Genomic DNA, 21,201 nt, shown 5'->3' on the forward strand with positions numbered 1-21,201 from the left:
GCCGCTACTATTAGCTGCTGAACATATCGCAGGACGATCAAAACGGGCTGTGTCGACGCGGCGGAGTTCAAATGGATTTATTACAGAATCCAGACATCAGCAGCGGACACGGTAATTGGAAAGTGCATGCTGGACAACATGTGGCGCAATGTTTACGCCTCTCCCTACAATACTATATAGCCTTAGTTTTGTGCTTAGCCATTGGTTTTGCATAGATCTCATTTTGACCACCTTCTAGAAGATATGGGAGGAGGAAGATCTGGTCATCTTGTGAGTATTATATTATCAGAAGAAGAGAGGTTGGGACCAACTATGGTGCGGTTGCCAATGTCTTGTGGTCGATATAAGCCGCCGGTCCCGAAAGAGTTCTTTAATTCGTTTGCGTTCCGTAACATTACATCATCGGTCTCGGCGAACACGCAATGACCGAGAGACTCTATCTCGTAACCTCTCAGAGATGTGAATGATTCCAGCTTAAATGACATCATATCGCATCACATCTGGCACACTCTCATCTGAACAGCAAATTGTTGACTGCAAGAAGACCCCAAGAACAAAGAGACGACATTTGGAGCAAGTTAATTAACAAAATCGAGACTAGCACAAGCGAGCTCAGCCGCCAGATTGTCCAACTAGAAGAAGGACTTGAACCGTGACTTCGGGTCATACAATTTCCTAAGCCCAAGTAGCTTCTCGTAATGTTCTCTGTACACCTATCGCGATGTTAGTGCTGATGGCGGAGTCATACGGTGACTGTGGAGTTGGTCTTACTGCCTTGGCACTGTGATAATCAAGTTCGAGACCAGCAGGGTTAACCTCCGCTATGCCAAGCTTATCTTCTAAAACCTCTTTAGGCGCATCGATAGAAATCTTCCGAAGGAGCTCTTCCTGCTCTTTCGTACCATCTCCGGGGCAGCTTGCGATGAGGAGCAAGAGATGGTGCAGACCTGGAGCCCGAGGCCAGGCAACTTCGGCGGTGCCTCCAATTGGAGGGCGCTTTCATGCATAATGTTAGTTAGGGACATGTGCTTCGCTAGAGTGGGCTCACCAGCAAAAGGCATTCAAAAATTACACTAGAGATGTCCTGAATGGATTTATCCAGAGACCCTAGCTTGTCGTAAAATGCAACTGCTCGATTCAAAGTGTCTCGATCCACGTCGGGGAGAGCCATCGGCGCATACAATGTCTTCATCTTGCCTCGAAGGACGGCGGCGTTTCCTGGTAAGCATTACTTAGTACAAATCCTCCAGTATGACCAGGCGCGAACTTACGCTGCATGTCGACGACACCCTTCATGTTGGTGATCCTGGTTCGGTCAATAGCGCCGGGTTTATCAAGCACCCAGCTAAACGCTGCTCGACCATGCTTCTCCCCAAGTGCATCATACACGTGGAAAATCACCGCGTCCCCAGCGTCCGGCTCTTCCTGTTCTAGAATTGTGTGAAGAAGTCTTTCGGGCAGCAGGTACATGAAATAGGTAATTTTGGGGTGGGGCACTGAGTGGTTGAACTCAACCATCTCGTCTATCAACTGCGGTAACCATTTGCGTGGCACCATAACCAGGCCGGACCAGATATCTGTTGGATACTGATGGGCCCGAAGCATGACCTTGGTGATGACTACGAATTTTATTAGTCGTTACTTAGACGGCTTCATCTTTTCATGATTGACTCACTTCCAAAGCCACCGCCACTACCTCTCAGGGACCACAAGAGATCAGGCTCTTGAGATGCCATAACGACGGTGCCGTCATACTTGACAACCTCCGCGTCGAGGAAGTTGACCGGGTCGCAAATGCAGCCATATTCGGTGGACATCCAAGAAATACCGCCATTCAGGATAGCCCCAGCGACACCAATCGCTGGAGTGCGAGCCACAGGTACTTTGCAACGTCAGCGAATACTCCTTCGGGACGGTACCTACAGATGAATATTACTTACCGGAGTATTCCGGGTCGACTTTATCCATGTATGTCACCACCTCTGACCAGGTAGCAGTTGCACCAACCGTAGCGATTTTCTTGACTGGATCGTAGCTGATGTCCTTGAAGTTCATCATGCTGATCACGACGTCTTTAGCCGACGGCGACTTGAACCCATGGCCTCGGATGACGAAATCCAGGTCCGAGGCGTAAAGAAAGCGGACGATTTCCGAAAGCTCGTTGACCGAGCCCGGAACAAGGACGACCGCGGGGTTTTGCTGCTTTTGAATTGCAAACGGCTCGGAGTGATGCGTATAAGCCTCATCTTTGGGAGTCAAGATAGAGCCCGGACTCAGAAGTTGGATCAGAGGCTCTAAGGCCTGAAGCGTTTTCGCGTGAGCTTCGGAGGACATGGTGTTGATGGTTCAGAAAGGCGGGGAAGTCGATGATGCCCAGCCAGTCACCTCGAGGGAAGAAGAGTTATTGATAGTAGAATGATCAGACGAACGGGGTGTTTCTCACACCTTTTGTAGAAGATATGAATGGAACTTGGTTAGTTGTGGTCGCTGTTCGCGACAAATATCTGGAGGCGAGCTGCGTTGAAATTAATAATTGCTTTATTTTCGAATAATTTAGCTAACGTTAGAATCCACGAATGTCAGATGTTACGACATTGATAATGGGAGGAGCTGCAGTTCATTGGTTTGCGTAGTTCGCGTCGGACATCGGTCTTCAGACGAGGAAATTCCGTGAAACTCCGATGCCGTACGGCTCCGTCACCAGCGGCCTTCATTGCGAGCCTAAGAAATGACGTAAAATGGATACCTTCCCTCAATTCAATCTAGACCACAACAATTATTTTCAGACGTTTCGGATCAACCCCATACATCAAGTCCGTTACCATCCGGTTCAACGGTCGGTTACAGCGGCCGAGGCCGGACGAACCTTGTGGCTTGAGCCACTCATGCCCCTCGCTTTCACGAAGTGCGACTGTGTCCACTTAGAGTCATACTGCGGACTTTAAGCTTATTTATTCCCGCTGGGTGGGATCGGGCTTGGTACTCTGTCAGCTGTGGAATGCTGCGGTGATGTTAGGTTCCACGTTTCCCTTGAATGGATAGGTCATAGTTTCTACTTTCAAACAAGTTGGTTTTGGTTCGCACTGTCAAGTGATTCTGATTGAAGTGAAATTAAACAAGAATTCCTTCCCACCAAGGTTGATTTTGGAAGTTTCCTGTGAATTTGTGGGTACAGACTCGGCATAACGCACTGCCGTGCGGTCTTTCAAGCAGCGCTTGAGGTTGCTGGAGGAGGAGGAATAATGGTGAAAACAACGGGAACGTTGACCAGAATCTGCGAGCTGCTAGTGGATGCAAGAGGTGAGCTGGTGGTAAACGTCGCAGTAGAACCTGGTGTAATAGTCGGTGTACCCTGACTCGACCCAGACGATGCTACCAGACCGTTGGAGGATGGGCTTCCAGATGCTGTCGAGAACGGGCTAGATGTTGCGATTGAACTTAGGGCAGAAGACGACGATCCTGGCATTCCTGGTGAGGATACCGGCCGAGACTCTGAAGGTGACACTGGAGTTTGCGAAGTGCCAGAAAATGAGCTGGAGGGGCCTAATTGGGGTATTGAAGTGGTGCCAACAACCGAGCTTGCAATTGAACTCCCTGTTCCCGATGAAGGCCCGCCTGATGAAGGCGGGTTGAAGGTGCCGCTTGAGCTGGCGGAAGAACTCGAAGGTGGTGGAATCAGGCTGGTGGGAGATATAGTGGAAGAGGAATTCGTCATTAAAAATGGCGGAGATATGGTAGGAAACCCTGTAGATGTGCTTGTGCTTCTGGTTTGGCTCAATGAAGAGGTGGGAACGATCGACTGACTTCCGGACTGAGTGATATGGCTTGAAGATGGCGAGATTGAAGCTGAGATGCTAGCGGGCGGTGAAACAGTAGAGATTGACGTCGACTGTGAAGTCGTCGTGATCGCAGAACTCTGGGAACTGGAAGAAAGTGTATTGGTAGTGGCGACTGCAGAAACCGAAACACTTGAAGAGCTGGAAGTGCCTGGAGTCTCTGACGCAGAAGGAGTTGTTGTCGAACTGCTCTCTGTCACCGTGGAGGTTCCACTCAATGAAACAGTGGATGATGCTGTGGATGATGTTGTAGAAGATAATGACTCAGATGATGGCACAGACGATGTCGTCGAGGAAGCTGAAGACGGTAGTGTAGATGACGTTGCAGATGATGTTGTGGAGGCAGCTACGGTAGTTGTTTCGGAACTGGAAGGACTGGTGGAAGATGAGCTGGATGCTGTATCGACCGTAGAGGAACTGGATGTAGCCATGCTGCTAGAGGCCTGGGTGCTCGAAGTTGATGTTGTTGATGTCGTCGTCGGTGCTGGAGGGGACGGAGAGATCGGGTTACAAACACCGAAGATGTTGTAGATCTTCCTTGTTCCATATGTGCCGCCACATGCATAGTCTGGGAAGTTCTGGCATGGCGTGTTGCAGAGACTGAAGCTGTCATTAGCACCGGGAGCAAGCGCCGGATACATCTCGTGCCCAGTGGTGGCGTGAGAACAGTAGCAATCCACGCCGCTCCCCAAAGCTGCGAAGTGAGAGTCGCTCAAGGCACATTGTTGCTGGCACGCTTGAGGGCTGATACCGGCTGCTTTTGGGTAAAAGATACTCCCAAGGTCGGTGCCGCTTAGGGCCACGCAGCTGATGAATCTGAAGGGTGCCTCTGCAGGATATTGCGTCAGCCCGGAGGCCAAGAGCAGGCTTCCCGAGCACCAAAGGAAGGCCAAGGTTGTCTTTGGGATATTCATGGCGTCTCCAGAGGTTGGTTGGATGATTGCTCTTGAGGACTTGTAAGTGCAAGAGGAGCGACGATGAGAGCAACGATAGAGCCAGAATCATTGAGCGGCGGAAATTATTTCCTGCCATGCTTATATCCAGCTTTACTTATCATTATTTTTACCGATGTTTTTATGTGTCTCATTCGTTAGCTCATCACTTTGGAATTCCACAGGATGTCTGGGTATTGTTTCGACAACATTCCGATCGTCGGTCCTTTGGAATTGTCTGAGTCGGAACATGTGGGCTTTCTTAGCACACTCTGACTCCCCCTTTTCAGGAAGCGTCAGCTCATTCTCACGTAGGAAACTAATTTGATTCATGTTCATTATTGCAGGCAAATTGATGCGTGTGCCGGCTTACGGTCGATCAGCTGTCTTAGGCAGACTACGGACCGAGTCTCGAGGCCACATTCCCGGAAGCACTGTGAACGAGGATCCGATGAGTACCTAGTACTTTTGACGGAAAACCTACGAAGCCGTAGGTATCTCAATGTAGAAAGTAGTTAGATTAATTGGGAGAACAAAGAAGAAGAAAATAAACAGGCTTGAGGTGTGCGAGAACATACCTAGGCAGCATCTACGTAATGCGTCAGAAGGTCACCGATAAGATAAGACCTGCCGATAAGATAAGAGGCCCAAGCGCCGATCACGACGGAGCTTCGATCCCCCCAAGCTCCCACCCGCCCAAAATTTCAAGATGCGACACTCGACTGGACGACGATGCCCAAACAGCAGTTCATAGCCGCCCGCAGCTCGAGGCACCGAATTGCTGTCATAGCCCTCTTCCGCGCCCTCCTTCGGGAAGGCCGCGAGGTGACGCTTCCCCAAGATGTCTGCAGGAAGGGAAAGAACCCCGTGCCGGATCTCATCAAGAGGGGCTTCCAGCGCAACAAGGCGGACGTGAGCCCACGGCTGATCTTTGCTGCGCTGTCGGCGGGATACAAGGTGCGCATTCCGATCTCTTGAATCCTCCCTCGAAAACCGGCGCAAGAAACTAATGGGAGGTGCCCCGCGGACAGTTTCTTACCTTTTTCAAAAACGCACGAGTTCCCGAGTCGAAAGAACAAGCCGAGATAATCACCTACCTCCGCCAAAAGAACGAGCACATCGCCCGCGCAGAAGCGAAAAAGCGGCCTGGAAGGAAACCTTGCGGGCCGGCAACCCCGCCCCCGAAACCCGTCCTCCAGAGGATCTCGGCGGACGGAGAGGAGCCCAAGTACGTCTCCCGTCTGTTCCCGCGGCCGCGCGACAGCTTCGAGGGACGGAGGAAGATCCCGCAAGTCATCGTCACGGCGCAGGGGCACACGTTCCTCCGCCACAAGCGGCCGCAGCCGCGCGTGATCAGCGACATCTTGCGCCGCAAGACGTGGCGCAAGGCCCGGATCAATGAGGTCAGCATCGAGATGACCGAGTGCGACTATGCGGCGGCCCGGGAGGAGGACGAGTGGGATAGCTTGGTGGAAGAGCAGTTGAGGGCCGCGGGGCAGCATAGTCGCGCGGGCCACAGCGTGTCGACGTCGACTTACTACCAATCGGTGCAGGATTCGTACTACCATATGATTGGGCAAATTGACAGAGAACGGCAGAACGAATTGGCCAAGGCGAAGGCGCTGATTGAGGCTGTTAAAGGGGAGGAGGAGCTGCTGGCCCAGGAAGTGGAGGAGGCGAGGAGGCATGGGGTGAGGATTGTGCCGACCGTGATCGAGAAGCTTCGGCCGTACATGAAGCATCGAAAGTTGAGAAAGGAGACGAAGTTGAAAAGGTTCAAGAAGAAGAGAGTGGACAGATGGAAAGGGAGTCTTGGGGGCTTGGAGCTTGGTCCGGTCAAACCTTCCAAGGAGGAAGCATAGTGACGCGTTTATGTAAATTCCCATCTTATTCAATGATACCAACAAAGCCCAGAGCCTTTGAGCCATGTCTCGATCAAGCCCGGAGCTGTTCATTCATCATGTCATAACGACGAACACACTATGTTGGAAATTATCTCCACCGGTTTTTGCTCCATATTCAATCATAAATCATAACCTCGTGTATCTACTACATGCCAGAGCTAGGTGTCGTCCGGTCTCTGGTTCTCCCTCGCCCAGCAGAAGCAGGTGCAGTCGGAGTCACCGACTGAGTTGCCTTCGACGGAGAACTTATGACTATCCTGGCCAACCCCTTCCCTTGGCCAGCCACAGCTGCCCAGCTCTTGGACGACTGCAAAGAAGGCACATTTATGGCAGCCAAGCCTTCCTGCGAAATCTCGCTGCCCGCGACGGATGCCAGATCGACAGTTGCCGTGCGCGGAGACGACAAGACCGACGAGAAGGATGGCGGAATGGACAACACCGGACTCGGTGCCTCGTCGTTAGACGTCGGCGGTGCTGGAACCTCCCGAACGGTCATATCGAAAGTATCTTTCTTGATCACTGGACTGACGGCTGGCGGAGTCGGCGCTGCCTCAGTCGTCGTATCAAAGCTACGGCGTGAAAAGATCGAAGAAGACATGCTGGCTTGCGTGCTGTCAGTCAAGCTCGGGTCGCGAGCAAGAGTCGGCGTGCTCGTGCGCGGGGTCGCCGGGATCTTTGCGAGAATGGGAAGACGAGACGCTGAGCTGCGGGATGGCAACGCCGATGTTGGTGGCGTTTGCGGGTTCGGAGACGGGGAATCCGTTGTACGAGCTGGAGTTGGGATGCCGCTTGACATTACGGCCGCGTTCCGAATAACCCAGGCTTTCGCTTGTTCAGAGGGGATTCGTGTCACGACTGCAGGACGGGACGGAGCTGCAGAGGGTGCTGATACTGGAGGTGGTCGAACGGCGGTCTGAGGCATGGGATGTGTCTGTGGCCTCATACGAATTCCGAGACCACTGCCGATTTCAGGGGTGTTGGTTGAGCGAATCTGCTGCGTAGCTTCAACCCGTGGCAAGCCTGACCGACTATGCCTTCTTGCCTGCATATCCATCTGTGCCTGTGCCATCTTTCCCTCCGCTTTCCTGCGCTTTTCCCTCTCTTCTTCCAGCTGCTTCGTCAAGCTTTTCGTCAAGCTTTCAATGTGCCTGGCGTGCGACCTTTCTTGGTTCACCAAACGCATGTTATAAGTCTCATCCATACCCACCAACCCCGCGTTCTCCCTTTTGAGGCGCTCAACTTCAGCTTTGAGACTGACGTTCTCACGATGGGTCGCGGATAGCCTATTATCGATTCGCTTTGATAAGTATCTCGTGCTCTTTCTGCAGCACGGACTATGGTAGACCTGATCAATACCACCGAGGTCGACGAGTTCATGATCCACCTGATCTGCCCGAGGCCGGCTTCCTGGTTCAAGAAAGAGCATTCTCTGGGTCAAGCCCAGAACGTGTCGTGGAGAAACCGTCGGGGATGTTGCCTCATGAAATTGCTGCGTCGCTAGTGCGTGGAGGGTCAGTTGTTGTTGAAACCCTTCCAGCTTTTCGGCACGAGAGCGAGGAAAGAGGTCCTCAAGCACAGTATAAAAGGCCGACAGGTTGCCATGGTACACTGCTGTGGCAATATTCAGATAGATGAGGCCCAAAGAGTAGATATCGGCAGATTTCATTGACCAGTCCTTCAAGTCGTAAATCTCAGGGGCCCGCCATTTTGGCGTCCCCTGATGGCCGATTGTCGTAGTCTTTTCTTGGTCGTTCACGTCCCGAGCGATACCAAAGTCGGCCAAGTAGACTCTCTCAGGATTTAGCAGGATGTTCGTAGGCTTGAGATCGAGATGGCGAATGTTGGAATGATGGCAATAGGTAACAGCTTGGCCGATGCAGCCCATAATGCGCTGGAGGAACTTCAGAGGACATTTGCCCTTTGAGCCCGGGCTGGCGGCATCGCGGACGCTGCCCTGGATAGCACTTAAGTCGGTAAGACCCAGCGCCATGAGTCTCTTGGTGATATCCTCTCGATCGCCTTGGCCGCTCCTTAAATCGTCGAGATCTGTGAGTAATTCGTCCAAGTTGCAGATGGCCACTGGCCATATCAGAAGATATAGCTCCCGCTGTCTAAACGTATAGGTGCCAATCAACTTGACAATGTGGTCGTGGTCCAGCCTTTCCATGACGTGTGCCTCCTCGCGGAGGATCTCTATCGTGCGACCGCGCCTCGGCTGAATCCATTTTCGCGCCAGACAGACCGTTCGATGGGTGACCTTTTCGACGCGACCGTACGTACCCCAACCTAAACTATTGTCCTGAGGCACGGTGATCTTGTGGTGGAGCTTTTTCGATTCGGTGAAGTCGGCAGGGTGCTTTCCTCTGTCCCGCAAACATGTCAGCCTTCATGATGGTGAAAGGGAGGTGACTGGGGATGGTCGAGGGCAGGTGAGGTTGAACTTACATGCCACTCCAGTGACCGTCCGATGATTCCCATTCCTTAATCTGGGTTCTCTCGTGGAGCTCGCGCTGGGCGGGCGGCAAACGTTCGGGGTGACCCTGGAACTGTCTGCGGACCGTCGTCCAACCGTCTTCGAGGTTGCCATCGGCCATGTTTGCGCCTGCGGTTCTGCACTTTGGACCTCGACCACGTCCGAGTCGCTAAGCAGTGTGCCGAAGCTACGTCGCGCCTAGAATCGACGTATTCCCATGCTTGCCCGCCCAGACTGGAGTCGCCTTCGTCAAAAGACAATTCTCGAAAATGTTGAGCGCAGTGCAGCGAGAGAATGAGGGGTGTCAGCTCGGTGGCAAGGATGGCCCGGTCAGCTTGCCCGTACCAAGAAGGAACCCGTTGGTGGTCAAGGAGGTGGTGAGCCCGGCGCACCGTACCGAATGTGGCCCCCTTTCCTGCCGCCTGTGCGGCCTTTGGGGGCTGAATTAAGCCCGGCGACAGGCCCCAGTTTCCCCGCCGTTCTCCTTACAGGGCGCTCTAGCTGATTTTCAGTGCTCGCCGGCAGTTTCGGTTGGACGAGGACTGAGCCGACTGTGAGTCGCCCCTGTATTAGATGCTCAGCCAGTCCATCCCTTCTTTACATGGAACTCATCTCATCTAGGCCATCCTGAATGGGGGGAGCCGTTGCTCAAGACACGCAAAGCTGTGGTTCTACTGCTGTAAACCAAGCGCAAAGACGCGCGGAGTTTCTGAACAACTTATTCTTGGTTTCCCCCCTCTTTCTCATGTCTCTGTATTCAATTATATATGCGGCATTTGGACCAGTATTGGATAGTTGATCACCCACATTTCACTAAATCTGCGAATGTGATCCTGTGTAGTTGAGAGTCTCGTGGGAAATTTGTGTTCCCGGTGTAAGTCTTGACGACTACAGCAGTGGAGGCCAAGTTCATTGAACACCGGCGACATCGGACATAAAACATTGAGTAGCATCGCGAGATGGCTCCTCAATGGCCAGATCAATGTTAGTCTGCAGCACTCTGGTGATCTAGCCACAATGCGCCGACAAATGACGCGCCCCTGTGCATGCATGTGACCAACTCTGCAGGAGAACATGACAATTATCGCCGAGATGATATGCGCAAGAAGTCTATGGCCCGCCGTGTCAATGTCAAACATGGCGAAGACCGTGATTCACAACTGAGAGGTCCAGCTTCCCTGACATCATTTATGACAGTCCGTCTTGATACGAGACCACCTTGTTGTAAACCCCGAAGAATCATGGAACAATCGCGACTCTCAAGGAGCGAGACCACGCTGATCCAACGGTTGCTACCGTTGCCCTGGGACGCGACGCGAAGTCCAAGCAAGAGCCTGGAGAGCGCCTCCAAGAATTCGCCCCTGAGACGGCGGTGATGAGTGCGATTCGGGCTAAGATCGACGGGTTCCCGAGGGAGGTGAGGCGGGCGGCTGGGATCTCGTCGTACGACCCGGGGCTAGAGGAGTGACACGATCTGGCTGCCGTTTGACAGAATCCAGATCGGACCCGCGGGGACCCCCCGGCTCGGTGGTCACAATGATGAAAGCACCGGGCTTACAGCGAAAAGAAGGGGTCCAAGGGGCCCGAACTCCAGCTCCAACAAGAAGACATGGGGGTATTAGCGAAGACTGTCCGTCCCTCGAATTATCGTCTTCTCTTTTGTCTTGGGAGAATTCCGCTCCTCATCAATTGCGACAATAGTCTGAGATTTATCCACGGAAACATGCACCGGGCCGACCACTCAGCTCCATCGTCTCAGTCACTGGTGTTCAAGATGACGAGCTGGAAATAAATGGCTGATGAAGCAAGACACTTTCCGGGGCCGCGCTGCTGGGACCGTTCGTTGGAGACAATTGCTTGGACGATCCAACAAAGACCCTGAACCAGGTCTAGATCATGAGGCTGTCGCAATGCAAGATTATCCAATCAATCCCGAGGCCGGATGTCGCCACCGCGTGCGCGCCATGCATGCTGGAGAGGTGTGTTTCTCTCTCCGCCAGCACCGGCCGGGGTGCATACGAGCGCTGCCTGGCTGCTCCTCCATCCTCCGGGGCTGGAAACACCGTCACGTCCCGGCCGCCGCGGGCCTCTGGCCGAAACGCCATGCAGGGGTATTTTTTGTCATTTTTGCACTGTTCTTCAGAGTCGTCTCAAGAGCGTAAGCAGGATGCATAAGTTTATCAGGTTTGCTTTTTGGGAACTGGAAGCCTTCCAAGGAATAAAAATCTCCGCGTGGGATTCTGGCGTGTGTTCGCGGCGATCTTTGCTGCTAGAGGCAAAACCGCGACCCCCAAAAAGTGAGGCTGGCCAGGCCGGTGACATTCTCCCAGGTCGACATCGCTGCAATTAAATCTCGGACTGATCCTGTTCCGCTGCTCCCCGATCCAATAGAGGTCTCGAGCAGCTGGGTACGGGTTCTCGTCACTTGCATGCGCACACACTAGACCAGCCGACCGGGTCCTTAAGGCGAAGAAGGATGTTGAGCAAGGTGGCTAATACCATGGTGATGATGCACTCGCAGCCAACTTGCAGCACCCTGGGCTTGGACATCACCAAGCCAGCCGAATGCACCCTCACCTCCGACGTGGGCCATGTTCTCGGGGGAGAGCTGCAAACTGCCGATCCCATGCGATAACCTTGCCTCGTCGGGGTCTACGAAGAAAACGAGGCTCGTCAACCTGCTCGTGACAGCCTCCAGAACCCGGCTCCGCGAACCAATGCCTCACTGCTGGGCCGTGTTATTCCCTGCTTGATAGCTTCTCCCATTCTCTCTTTGTGAGAGAACCACCCCCGGACTTGCCAATGGCATTGTGACGGACTCGACTTGCCTCACTCACGAGGCTGGGCTGGGCCACAGCAGACGCCGCCGCCCTTGTCCAACCTTGTCACCCACTGCTTGGGATTGGGGACGACGAAAGGTGGATTATCAGGATGATGGCAATCTTCATCCACACCAGTGTGTGTGCCGCAGTGCGACTCTGTGCATGCCGGTTGCTTTTTCTACAAGCCCATTTCGTCAGATTTTACAGAAAAAAAGCCGGTCCCGGGGCGCCGTCGATAAACCATGTACGACCATTCCCCAGACACCCACTCGAGAAGTTATTGTCATGAGGGTTGAGGCGTTGTCTCATCCATGACTGATGAGCCGGATTGAAAAAGAAGCCCGTCTGCCGCCTGTCCTTCTTGGGCCAAGCATAGAGAGCTCCACAGACTCTGCTCTACCCTCAACTTTCACTCCCAATCTCTCGTGTTAGTTTCAGTTAATCGTCACAGAACGAGACTTAATTACAGATTCACTCCATCTTAAGTGGTCCTATTCACACTTTAAGTCGTATCAGCCAATCCCGTTCGCAACTACACGAATCGCCAGCTACCGTCTGCAGGGCGTCGTGCTGTATGCATTGGCGGGCAGCTCTCCGCCTCTAACAGCTCCAGCGGCGCGGCAGGATGACTGGGTTATCAGACCTTAACAGCATCACCTGTCTCGCCCACCAACGTCGCACGCAACACGGACAGGCTCCGAGATTAGGTGTGTTAGTCGGCATTTTCTTTTAAACTTTGTTAGATCGATCCCTCGCATCCCCCCATCCGTTGCTGGCGCACCCGCTGTACCGTCGGCAGAGATGAGTAATCCTCTCCGTTCCAGCTCCTTGGATGCGCAGACCACCGAGCCGGCGGCCGATGATTTGGACGAGCCTCCTCCTCCTCCCTCCCGTGGGAGGACCCTATTCAACAACGGGCCTTCACCAGCTGCTGGACGAAGAGGTGGACAGTTCACACTCAGTCGCCGGCATTCTCAACAGCTTTCGGCGCAGCGCCGCAGCCAAATTAATCAGCACCAACAAGGCCACTCTGGCGACAGTAGTAGCACCGTTTATGAGGAGTTGTCGGGTTTAGCGCCGCCGCCTGGTAATAATAACATCCAAGAAGAAAGCGGCGTGGTTATTATTCATCCATCTTCCCCAAATCCTCACTCTCAACACCAACACCAACACCACCATCCCTCGCCCATCACTCATGATCATCATCCACAATCCCGCTGGCAGCAGCAACAACCACAACATCACCCTCAAGAGAGTCAGCCCAACGGTCGGCAAGAAGCGACAACAGTAATCTTCTACGATACCCAGCCGTACATCCAACCCCAGCATCAAAACCACTCCCACCCAAACCCACCACAGCAACAACTACATCACCACCAACACTTCTCATTTACATCGCCCCCTGAGTCCCATCAGTCAGCGTCGCTCACCTCCTCGACCTCGGACTCATCTTCCTTCCTCCGCCATCCCCACGACCCTAGACTGCTCCAGGCCCAGTACCAGGCGACTGCAAGCAGCTTCGACCTGCCCCCAGACCCCAACTTCACCCCTAACGCCAGCGATCTAGTCCCAATCCAGCTCCAGGGCTCAGTGACTGCACACACACACATCCCACAGCCCCAGCCGCCGCCCTTTGTTGGTTTCCCAGTGCCGGGCCCTGCAGGACCCGCCGCCGCTCCGTTCATCCACGCCGGCGACGACAGCGACTTCTTCCACCCTCACCCTCACCCCCATCATCATCCTCATCATCACCACCACCGCCAAAACGGCGTTCTCCAGTTCCCAGGTGGCTACCCGATATCATTCATGCAGAACCCGGAATTGTCAATACTCAATGCCGAGTCCTTCGACGATGGCGTGCCGGGATTCCACGCACCGCGGAGTTTGCCCCCGGCTGGGAGGGCGAGGGTAGCCGGAGAGGACTCCGGCAAGTCAAGGAAGCGGACCAAGATGCAGGCTGTCGACACTTGCGAGCAGGAGGAGGAGGAGAAGAAGCGGTCGCGAGGCAGACCGAGACTTGATACCAATGACGAGACAGCAAAGGATGTAAGTATGGTGCTGCTGCGTGACGCAATGTGCTGTGTTTACTGGATTATGAATGAGTTCCCCCGAGTTCATGCGTCGCATTTATTGAATGTCATGGTCTAACCCTCACCTAGCGTCGTCGCACCCAGATCCGCCTGGCCCAAAGGGCTTATCGGAATCGCAAGGAGACAGCAATCCAGACTCTGGAAAAGAAGGTAGACCAGCTCAGGAGCAACAATGAGGAGATGAGCAAGGCCTTCATGAAGCTGTACGATTTCGCCGTCGGTAAGGGCATGCTGGACACCGCACCCGAGTTTGGCAAGCAACTCCAGGCGACGACTGAAAAGTTCTACTCGTTGGCACGGAGAACCAGCGAAGACGGCGGGAAAGACGTCGACATGGCTACCGCTCCAGACCATGAGTCCGAAGGCCACAGGTCGAGTCCGAACAGCAACCCCGACAAGCCCAACGAAAGATCGCCTTCGCCAGACAGGGCCCAGCCAGAGACTCAGCCCGACCAAGTCCTCTACGGGGGATACATGGTTGACCACACCTCTATGGCCCATCATCCTCATCATCATTCTCACGCTCTAACCGCCGTCCACACAACCTCCTGGGCGCACAACAACCAGGCCCTGCAGGCACGCACAATCACCTCCCAGGCACCGCTGGGCTACGAGATTGTGACGGAGCCGACGCCGGACAATGCAAGCTTCCCATTCGGTATGTCCCTCGAGGGTAGCGGCCTCGACACGGCGGGCCTCCTAGACTCGTCGGGCCAACCCCTCTCCTTCTCCGAGTCTCCTTACTCTCTCCTCTCGGCGCCGAGCTCGTACGCATACCAGGAGCGGACGTTCGGGCGGCGGCTGCAGCGGTCGACGCTGGAGCGCGCGTACATCCTGATGCGCATGCCCAACCCGCCGCCGAACCGCATCGCCTCCGTCTTCGGCTTCTGCATGCTGTTCGAGACCCGCGAGAAGATCGTCGAGCGGCTGGCTAACCGGCTCAGTGTGAACCAGCGCGAGACGCTCTTCAACTGGAGGTTCCCGTTCCTGCACCTCGGCGGCGGCGGGACCTTCTTTGACGAGATGCGCAATGAGATGGACGCGAGCGACTTGCCGAGGCACGACAAGTCGTTGCGCACGACGCAGACGCAGGTCGGGAATCAGGGGTCGCTGGAGCCTGAGAGGCAAAAGATTGACTCGATGTACGGCATCGGTCCGTGGAACGCGCAGACGGAGGAGATCCGCGATGCGAGGGTCGACCACAAGCTGCGCATGTCTGTGCCGGGGTTCGACGGCGACTTTTACGATGCAGACGAGGTCGAATGGTCGCTGCGGCAGAGGGGCGTCGTCATTCCGCCGGCGGCTGATTTTGTCACGGCTGATATCAACCCTGCCGACTTTACGGATGAGGCCATCGCAGAGAGGAGTTTCAACCCGCTTGTTGACAACTACATTGCAACGACGATGGCTGAGAGTAACTTCAATATGGCGGCCCCCTTTGGCGATAACACGCCATCGCAGTCGACGGGCCAGCCCGTGAATCTCGAGGCAACCGGCACGCCGACGCTGGAATTCATGGGCACAACCGCTCAAGGGGTCCCGTCGACAGTTTCGATGGAAAACCCGATGAGTCTCGACCCGACACTCGGTGGAGACCTGTTTGGTCTGGGTGCTTCTACGCCCAGCCAGGTGCCGACGCCGGCGTCAACCCGGCGGACGGTCACCATCAACGTGGGGATGCTTGTACATGGTAAGTGATTCCGCATGTTCGGCCGCTGAGAAGACAAAAACACTAACACGTCGCACAGAACTTGGCTCTCGATCTGTCTGCTTGGGCAGATCACCGGGGATCCGACCGAAGGACGTAAATGCTGCATTTTGGAGTTCGTTGGCGGCGTAAACCTGGGGGATTGTATTTGCAAAAACTGGTTTCGGAAGGCGTATAGGCATGGGATCCAGGTGTCGCAAAGCGTGGCCGTGAGGTGAACACAGGAACCGCTGGCCATGGGAAACGTGTAGAGTTCTTGTGACATACTTCAAATGGTTGGGGGATCATTCGGTATCTCAACATCCCACAAGAGGGCTGACCGTATGGACGTCTGCTTCGCACAAATCCTAGCAACATGGAAAAGTGTCGGGTTCCAGAAGTCGGTTATCATCATTATATTATCATTACTATTCACAATCCCAATATATGTACAATATCGTCATATACATGATCACGTCTAGTTGTGAATGTACTCCACAGGCTCAAGCTTCGCATCCTCGCATCCCGTACCGGCAGTTACGGGGTTACAACGCGCAGCCAACCCGTTGTCAAGACGGGCAGCGTAGTCGACGCCCCAGCGGGAGCTCATACCGTAGGCCTGGAAGTCGGTAGACACAACCTGCGCGCCGCTGGTGAAGGCCTGGTCGCGCATGCCGGTGGTGTCGTTGGACAGCAGCGTGTCGAGAGGGACGTCGGCGCGTGTGCGGACCCAGTAGCCCGCCTTGACCTGCGCCTGGATGTTCGCCTGCTCGACTCCAGTCGGGTCGTTGAGCTGGAAACGGTCAGCGGGTCGAATTCCACACGTACACACACGAAAGAAACCACTCACCTTTTGGAATGCGCAGTCGGACTGGCCCGGGGCGGAGTTGGTGAAGAGCACGCGGCCCTCGAGGTTGGGCTTGCCGAGGGTGTAGGCGTCGCGGACGGGGTGGACGGGCCCGTTGTCCATCAGGAACAGGACGCGGCCGCGGGCGCTCTCGAGATCGGGCCAGCCGTGCTGCAGGACGGACTGCTCTAGCGTCAGGTTGCCTCTGCGGATGTCGTCGGGCGTGACGAGCTCTTCGGCCGCGAAGACGCTGCGGATCTCGTCGTCCAGGCCCTGGAGGAGCTCGGTGTTGTTCCACGGGATCGGCGCGGCGCCACCCACAGCGGCATAGGCCTCCTCGGCGGTCTTGAACTCGATCATGAAGGGGATGGGGACGTGATCGGGATGCGCCTGGCTCCATTTTTTGACAACCTGCAGACATCCCACGAAGGTCTTGCAGGTGGTGTGGTAGTCGGCGTCAGCGACGTGGAGTACCTTGATGCCGGGCTGCTGCAGCTCCGGGTCCGGGGTGGTGGACAGGTTCGCCAGCTTGCGGATGAGGTGGGAAGCATAATGCCCGCCCTCGGGATCGGCAAAGATGTCGAGCTCGAAGTTGCGGATGGACTGGTACTGCGCCTGGATGTCGAGCGCCGGGTGGGAGTACCAGTAGTTCTGGGTGTCGGGGAGGATGGTCCTCTGGGTGTCGCGCTCCTCTAGCGGGGACTCGCGGTGGTACGAGTTGTGCGTGCCGACGACCTGGATCTGGTTCATGCGGAGGCTGCGGGACCAGGTGAGGCCGTTGCGGGTGAAGGTGTCATTGGAGGCGGCGGATGTCAGGGGGAGCAGGACTTCATGGATGTTAGGGTTTCGGCCGGAAAGGATGGGTGAGGGCACCGGAGCTTACGGAGGGCGGCGGCCGCAACGGCCAGGGACGAGGTCACCGGTGCCATGGTAAGTTTGTGTGGTATTGGCAAGGCAGACACTTCAGCTGGGGAGCAGAATGAATAGCAAAGTTCTCGAGGTCTGGGACAGTGCTTTTTTATGTTCTGGCAGGGTTGCATCGGGAGACATCCAAGAAAAACCCGGAAGGACCGCAGACGCTTCCATCATGGTCATGTCAGCGGAGGCGCCGGAGGGGCGTACCAAACAGCCGGGCCAGGTCGGCGCACGTGGGACGCAACATGACGATGCTGGCCGTCGTCGTGGACAAGGACCTGAACAGGCGATCGCGGGATTAAATAACGTTGAATTTTAAAAAGAGCGCGTTCCTGGCCATGTAAACCGAGCAGGCCGGGATTCTCAAGGCGGAAGTGCACTCCGGATGGGGATTCCAAGTGGACGGCGATGAGGGGAAGCTCGCCGGTTGGAGATGAGGCCCCCACTGCCGATGCCCGTTTTGCCCCGCACAACGAGCTTCCCGACTTGGCAAACATACCCAGGGGTTGGCCAATAGGCGCCTTGGGGAGAGGCATGTGGCTTTCTAGAGCCTGGATGGTTCTTGGTTCGTTCGTTCGGTCTGCGGTCCCCGAACGGGCGCCCGCGGTGTTAGGGGCAGGTGGCTGGTTATGCTCACATGCAGTGTACGAGGAATCCGATTATTGCGTAACTACCTATGGTTCAGATAGTAGAATTCCATTATTCATCATGGGAAACAAGATGAAAACCCGCGGAGCTGTTAATTCATCCACCCTCAGACTACTGATGTTGGGTTGTCCATGTTCGATGAATTGAAGAATGCTTCCATTTGTAACGATACGCGACAGGTAGAAGAATCCGGGACGTTCGCAACTTAAAATCATGTTGTATTAATTGCCCTAGATGAATTCGATCACAACACCGTGTACCCAATTATCGACCTCTTCCAACGTGCAGCAAAGCTTCCATCAAACTTCTGTGTTCATTGGCTATTGCAGGACATCGCGACTCCGTCATCGAATACAGTCTCACTCCGCAACTCACTCGGGGATCGGTCCTCATGATGACAATTGCATGCACGCCACATAATTCCCCCAAGGCACCAAAATTACCAGCATGCTAGCTTTGTCTCGCGATCGCGACGCCACACCCGTCCTTCGCCAGCCCAAGGAAGCTCTGGCCCTGCTCCTTCATTCACTCTCAGCCCGCCTTCGGTCCCGAAGCCGCCCCACAGCGCCGTGGCGCACCGTCCGGCGTTCTGGATCTGCAGCCCGTCCCGTCCGTGAGGTGTCCCGGCCTGCTACACCATCTGGCCCTGTCATCCATCGTCCACATCCTGCCATCAAGTCGGGAGATTGACAATATGGCATCACGGCCACCTTGCACTACGCAATCGAGTACATAAAGTGAAGCAGGGCCAAGCTTCTAATCATGTCTTTCTCCCTCAACCAGGCGCTCGCGCATCATCAGCATTCCTTCTTGCGATAACTTCACTCTTGTACATTCCAACTGCAGACAGTCTTTTCACCAGCCAGATTGAATCCGGCATCCCATTCATTCATCATCACACCGAGTCACACCGAGAAGCCATTCTCGTCCCCTCCTTATCGACAATCACGTTATACCCCTCAGGCCGAGGTTGCAACCCCAACAAGACCAGAATCGAGATCGCCATGCGTCCCCACACGGCACGTCTTCTACCCCTCGCCGCGGCGCTGCTAGCCGGCACCGACACGTGCAGCAACTTCGCCAACGCAAACCCCCTCTCGCGCAGGATGCCCGACAACACCCAGCCCGTCGGGACGAACCCCATCGCCAACCCAAAGGTCGACTACCTGGGCTTCCAGACCGCCGACAATAGCTGCTCCCACCGCGATCTCGGCTTCACCGGCGCCATCGCCGGCAAGTACTACGCCGTCTGGGGCGACACGCTTTGGTGTGATGCCGGCGTGACGGACCCCGCCAAGGACACCTCCGGGTTCCACGGCATGGTCCGCGACGCCGTGTCGGCGACCACGAACAACCCGCTGCTTGTGCACGACTTGAACCTGGGAAGCAACGGGCGCCAGAACCAGTTCGTTCCCTTCAACGCCTCCTGGGGTGAGAAGCAAGACACTGGGTTTGGCGGGACCAGTTTGGTCGAGGTGAATGCTGCCACTAAAACCGGCGCGGTGTTCTACCTTGTTGTAAGTTGTCATCTCATTGATCGCATGTAAAAAAGGTCAAAAAGTAACACCTCTTCTAGAACCAAAACTCCAACGGGCTCGTGGGCGCCGGCATCGCCAAGGTCGACGTCATCAACGGCACTCCAACCGTGACCAAGCGCTTCGGCGATCAAGGCTTCTGGTGGCCGGCCAACAGCAACCCCCGATACGGCGACATCATGGCCTTCCGCGACCCCCGCTCCGAGTACATCTACGCCTGGGGTGGTCCCCCGACGACCAAGACCGGCTGGGTCGACGGGAGCTACGTCTACATGGTCCGCGTCAAGGCCAGCGACGCCTTCGACTTGACCAAGTACCAGTACTGGTGGGGCCGCCAGCAGGGCTGGAAGTCGGATCGCTTGACCACTTTCACGTCTGAGACGGCTGTTCTTTGGGGCACTGGCCAGGGCCAGGTTGTCTGGAACCAGTTCTACCAGTGCTACATCATGGTTCACCTCGGTTAGTATTCTCATTGACATATATGGGGTTTGAGTTTCGATTGACTAATTCTGTATCAGGCATTGGCGGCGGCGCTGTCTTCTTGAGAACAGCCCCTAGCCCTGAGGGCCCGTGGACTCCCGATGTGCAGATCTTCCAGGCTCAGCCCATTGACAATGGCTTGGTCTACGCTGGCGTTGCTCACCCCTACCTTGACGAGTCTGGAAAGACTTTGACCATGTCTTTCACCAACAACAACAGAATCCAGGTGATCAAGGCTACCTTCTCCAAGTGAGAAGTAACGAATTATGAGGGGTGTAATGTGAACATCAGGAACACTACAAGTTGGGGACTCGGTGATGAATCTTATCATTCTTGTACATAGACATACTTCATTCTTCGTGTATACACCGTTTCGAAGTTACAAATATTTACGTTGATTCCCTGATTTCAGGGCAAGTCCAATCACAAAAAGATTGTGTCAAGCTTATCAATTATGTTCATGTCATGAGACAACACGGGGATTACGAGCTGTGTCTCACAATCCAGGAAATCGACGATCACTTTACTCGTTTACACGGAAGAATACTTACCCTGACTTCACTCCTTCAAAGGTAACAACTTGGAAGCTATGGGAACTCCTAGCTAGTTTAATTTAGTTATCAAAGATTTTGGGCGTCATGGACGACTCCTTTGGCATCTATCGACTAGATAATACTTGTATTATTCAGGCGGGCAAACCATGATTCATGTTGCTTTGAATTACACGTTTTCTCCTCCTCTCGTTATCGTCGCATTGATGAATACACGTTGAGAATCCAAAGTCTGGTGAGAGTGACTTCAAGCACGCGCCACCATCAGCCACGGCCCACGAACATCAGAACCACGAGAACGATAACGAGAACGAAGACTCTCTGGACTCACTAGGTCACCAAGCACACGTAGTTTAATTCAGCCCTAGGAGGCTGCGAACTCTGCAGCAAGGTGTATTCCTGTCGACGGAGCCCACAGTTACACGCGCGTCTACAGAGACGTGGCGCGTTGTTCCGATGGAGGGTGCGGATGGTTTCCGAA

General features: G+C 54.7%; 7 protein-coding genes across 7 annotated transcripts; 3 read left to right on the plus strand and 4 right to left on the minus strand.

The window, feature by feature from the left end:
- Window positions 1-632: 632 nt before the first annotated feature.
- HDNO-0 (6-hydroxy-D-nicotine oxidase) lies at window positions 633-2,334 on the minus strand (the record flags this gene model as incomplete). Its single annotated transcript, XM_036645708.1, has 6 exons — window positions 633-713; window positions 772-996; window positions 1,049-1,218; window positions 1,272-1,619; window positions 1,676-1,882; window positions 1,941-2,334. 6 exons carry the CDS (start codon window positions 2,332-2,334, stop codon window positions 633-635), a joined length of 1,425 nt encoding a protein of 474 aa, XP_036489086.1.
- Window positions 2,335-3,419: 1,085 nt separating this feature from the next.
- On the minus strand, window positions 3,420-4,750 carry CGCS363_v013860 (uncharacterized protein; the record flags this gene model as incomplete). The annotated part of the gene is made up of 4 exons (XM_036645709.1): window positions 3,420-3,799; window positions 3,872-4,049; window positions 4,119-4,271; window positions 4,352-4,750. 4 exons carry the CDS (start codon window positions 4,748-4,750, stop codon window positions 3,420-3,422), a joined length of 1,110 nt encoding a protein of 369 aa, XP_036489628.1.
- Window positions 4,751-5,500: 750 nt separating this feature from the next.
- On the plus strand, window positions 5,501-6,630 carry CGCS363_v013861 (uncharacterized protein; the record flags this gene model as incomplete). The annotated part of the gene is made up of 2 exons (XM_036645710.1): window positions 5,501-5,725; window positions 5,800-6,630. 2 exons carry the CDS (start codon window positions 5,501-5,503, stop codon window positions 6,628-6,630), a joined length of 1,056 nt encoding a protein of 351 aa, XP_036489629.1.
- Window positions 6,631-7,856: 1,226 nt separating this feature from the next.
- On the minus strand, window positions 7,857-9,266 carry HCK (Tyrosine-protein kinase HCK; the record flags this gene model as incomplete). Its single annotated transcript, XM_036645711.1, has 3 exons — window positions 7,857-7,864; window positions 8,008-9,035; window positions 9,118-9,266. The coding sequence occupies 3 exons, from the start codon at window positions 9,264-9,266 to the stop codon at window positions 7,857-7,859; spliced, it is 1,185 nt and encodes a 394-aa protein (XP_036489630.1).
- A 3,502-nt stretch (window positions 9,267-12,768) lies between these two features.
- Window positions 12,769-15,897, plus strand: CGCS363_v013863 (uncharacterized protein; the record flags this gene model as incomplete). Its single annotated transcript, XM_036645712.1, has 3 exons — window positions 12,769-14,013; window positions 14,127-15,747; window positions 15,806-15,897. 3 exons carry the CDS (start codon window positions 12,769-12,771, stop codon window positions 15,895-15,897), a joined length of 2,958 nt encoding a protein of 985 aa, XP_036489631.1.
- A 325-nt stretch (window positions 15,898-16,222) lies between these two features.
- CGCS363_v013864 (uncharacterized protein) lies at window positions 16,223-17,520 on the minus strand (the record flags this gene model as incomplete). The annotated part of the gene is made up of 3 exons (XM_036645713.1): window positions 16,223-16,537; window positions 16,595-17,418; window positions 17,475-17,520. The coding sequence occupies 3 exons, from the start codon at window positions 17,518-17,520 to the stop codon at window positions 16,223-16,225; spliced, it is 1,185 nt and encodes a 394-aa protein (XP_036489632.1).
- Window positions 17,521-19,158: 1,638 nt separating this feature from the next.
- On the plus strand, window positions 19,159-20,422 carry CGCS363_v013865 (uncharacterized protein; the record flags this gene model as incomplete). The annotated part of the gene is made up of 3 exons (XM_036645714.1): window positions 19,159-19,671; window positions 19,731-20,148; window positions 20,208-20,422. 3 exons carry the CDS (start codon window positions 19,159-19,161, stop codon window positions 20,420-20,422), a joined length of 1,146 nt encoding a protein of 381 aa, XP_036490022.1.
- Window positions 20,423-21,201: the final 779 nt, after the last annotated feature.

This window comes from Colletotrichum siamense (genome assembly GCF_013390195.1).
Source record: "Colletotrichum siamense strain Cg363 chromosome Unknown KSG_Cg363_contig09, whole genome shotgun sequence".
NCBI lineage: Eukaryota > Fungi > Ascomycota > Sordariomycetes > Glomerellales > Glomerellaceae > Colletotrichum > Colletotrichum siamense.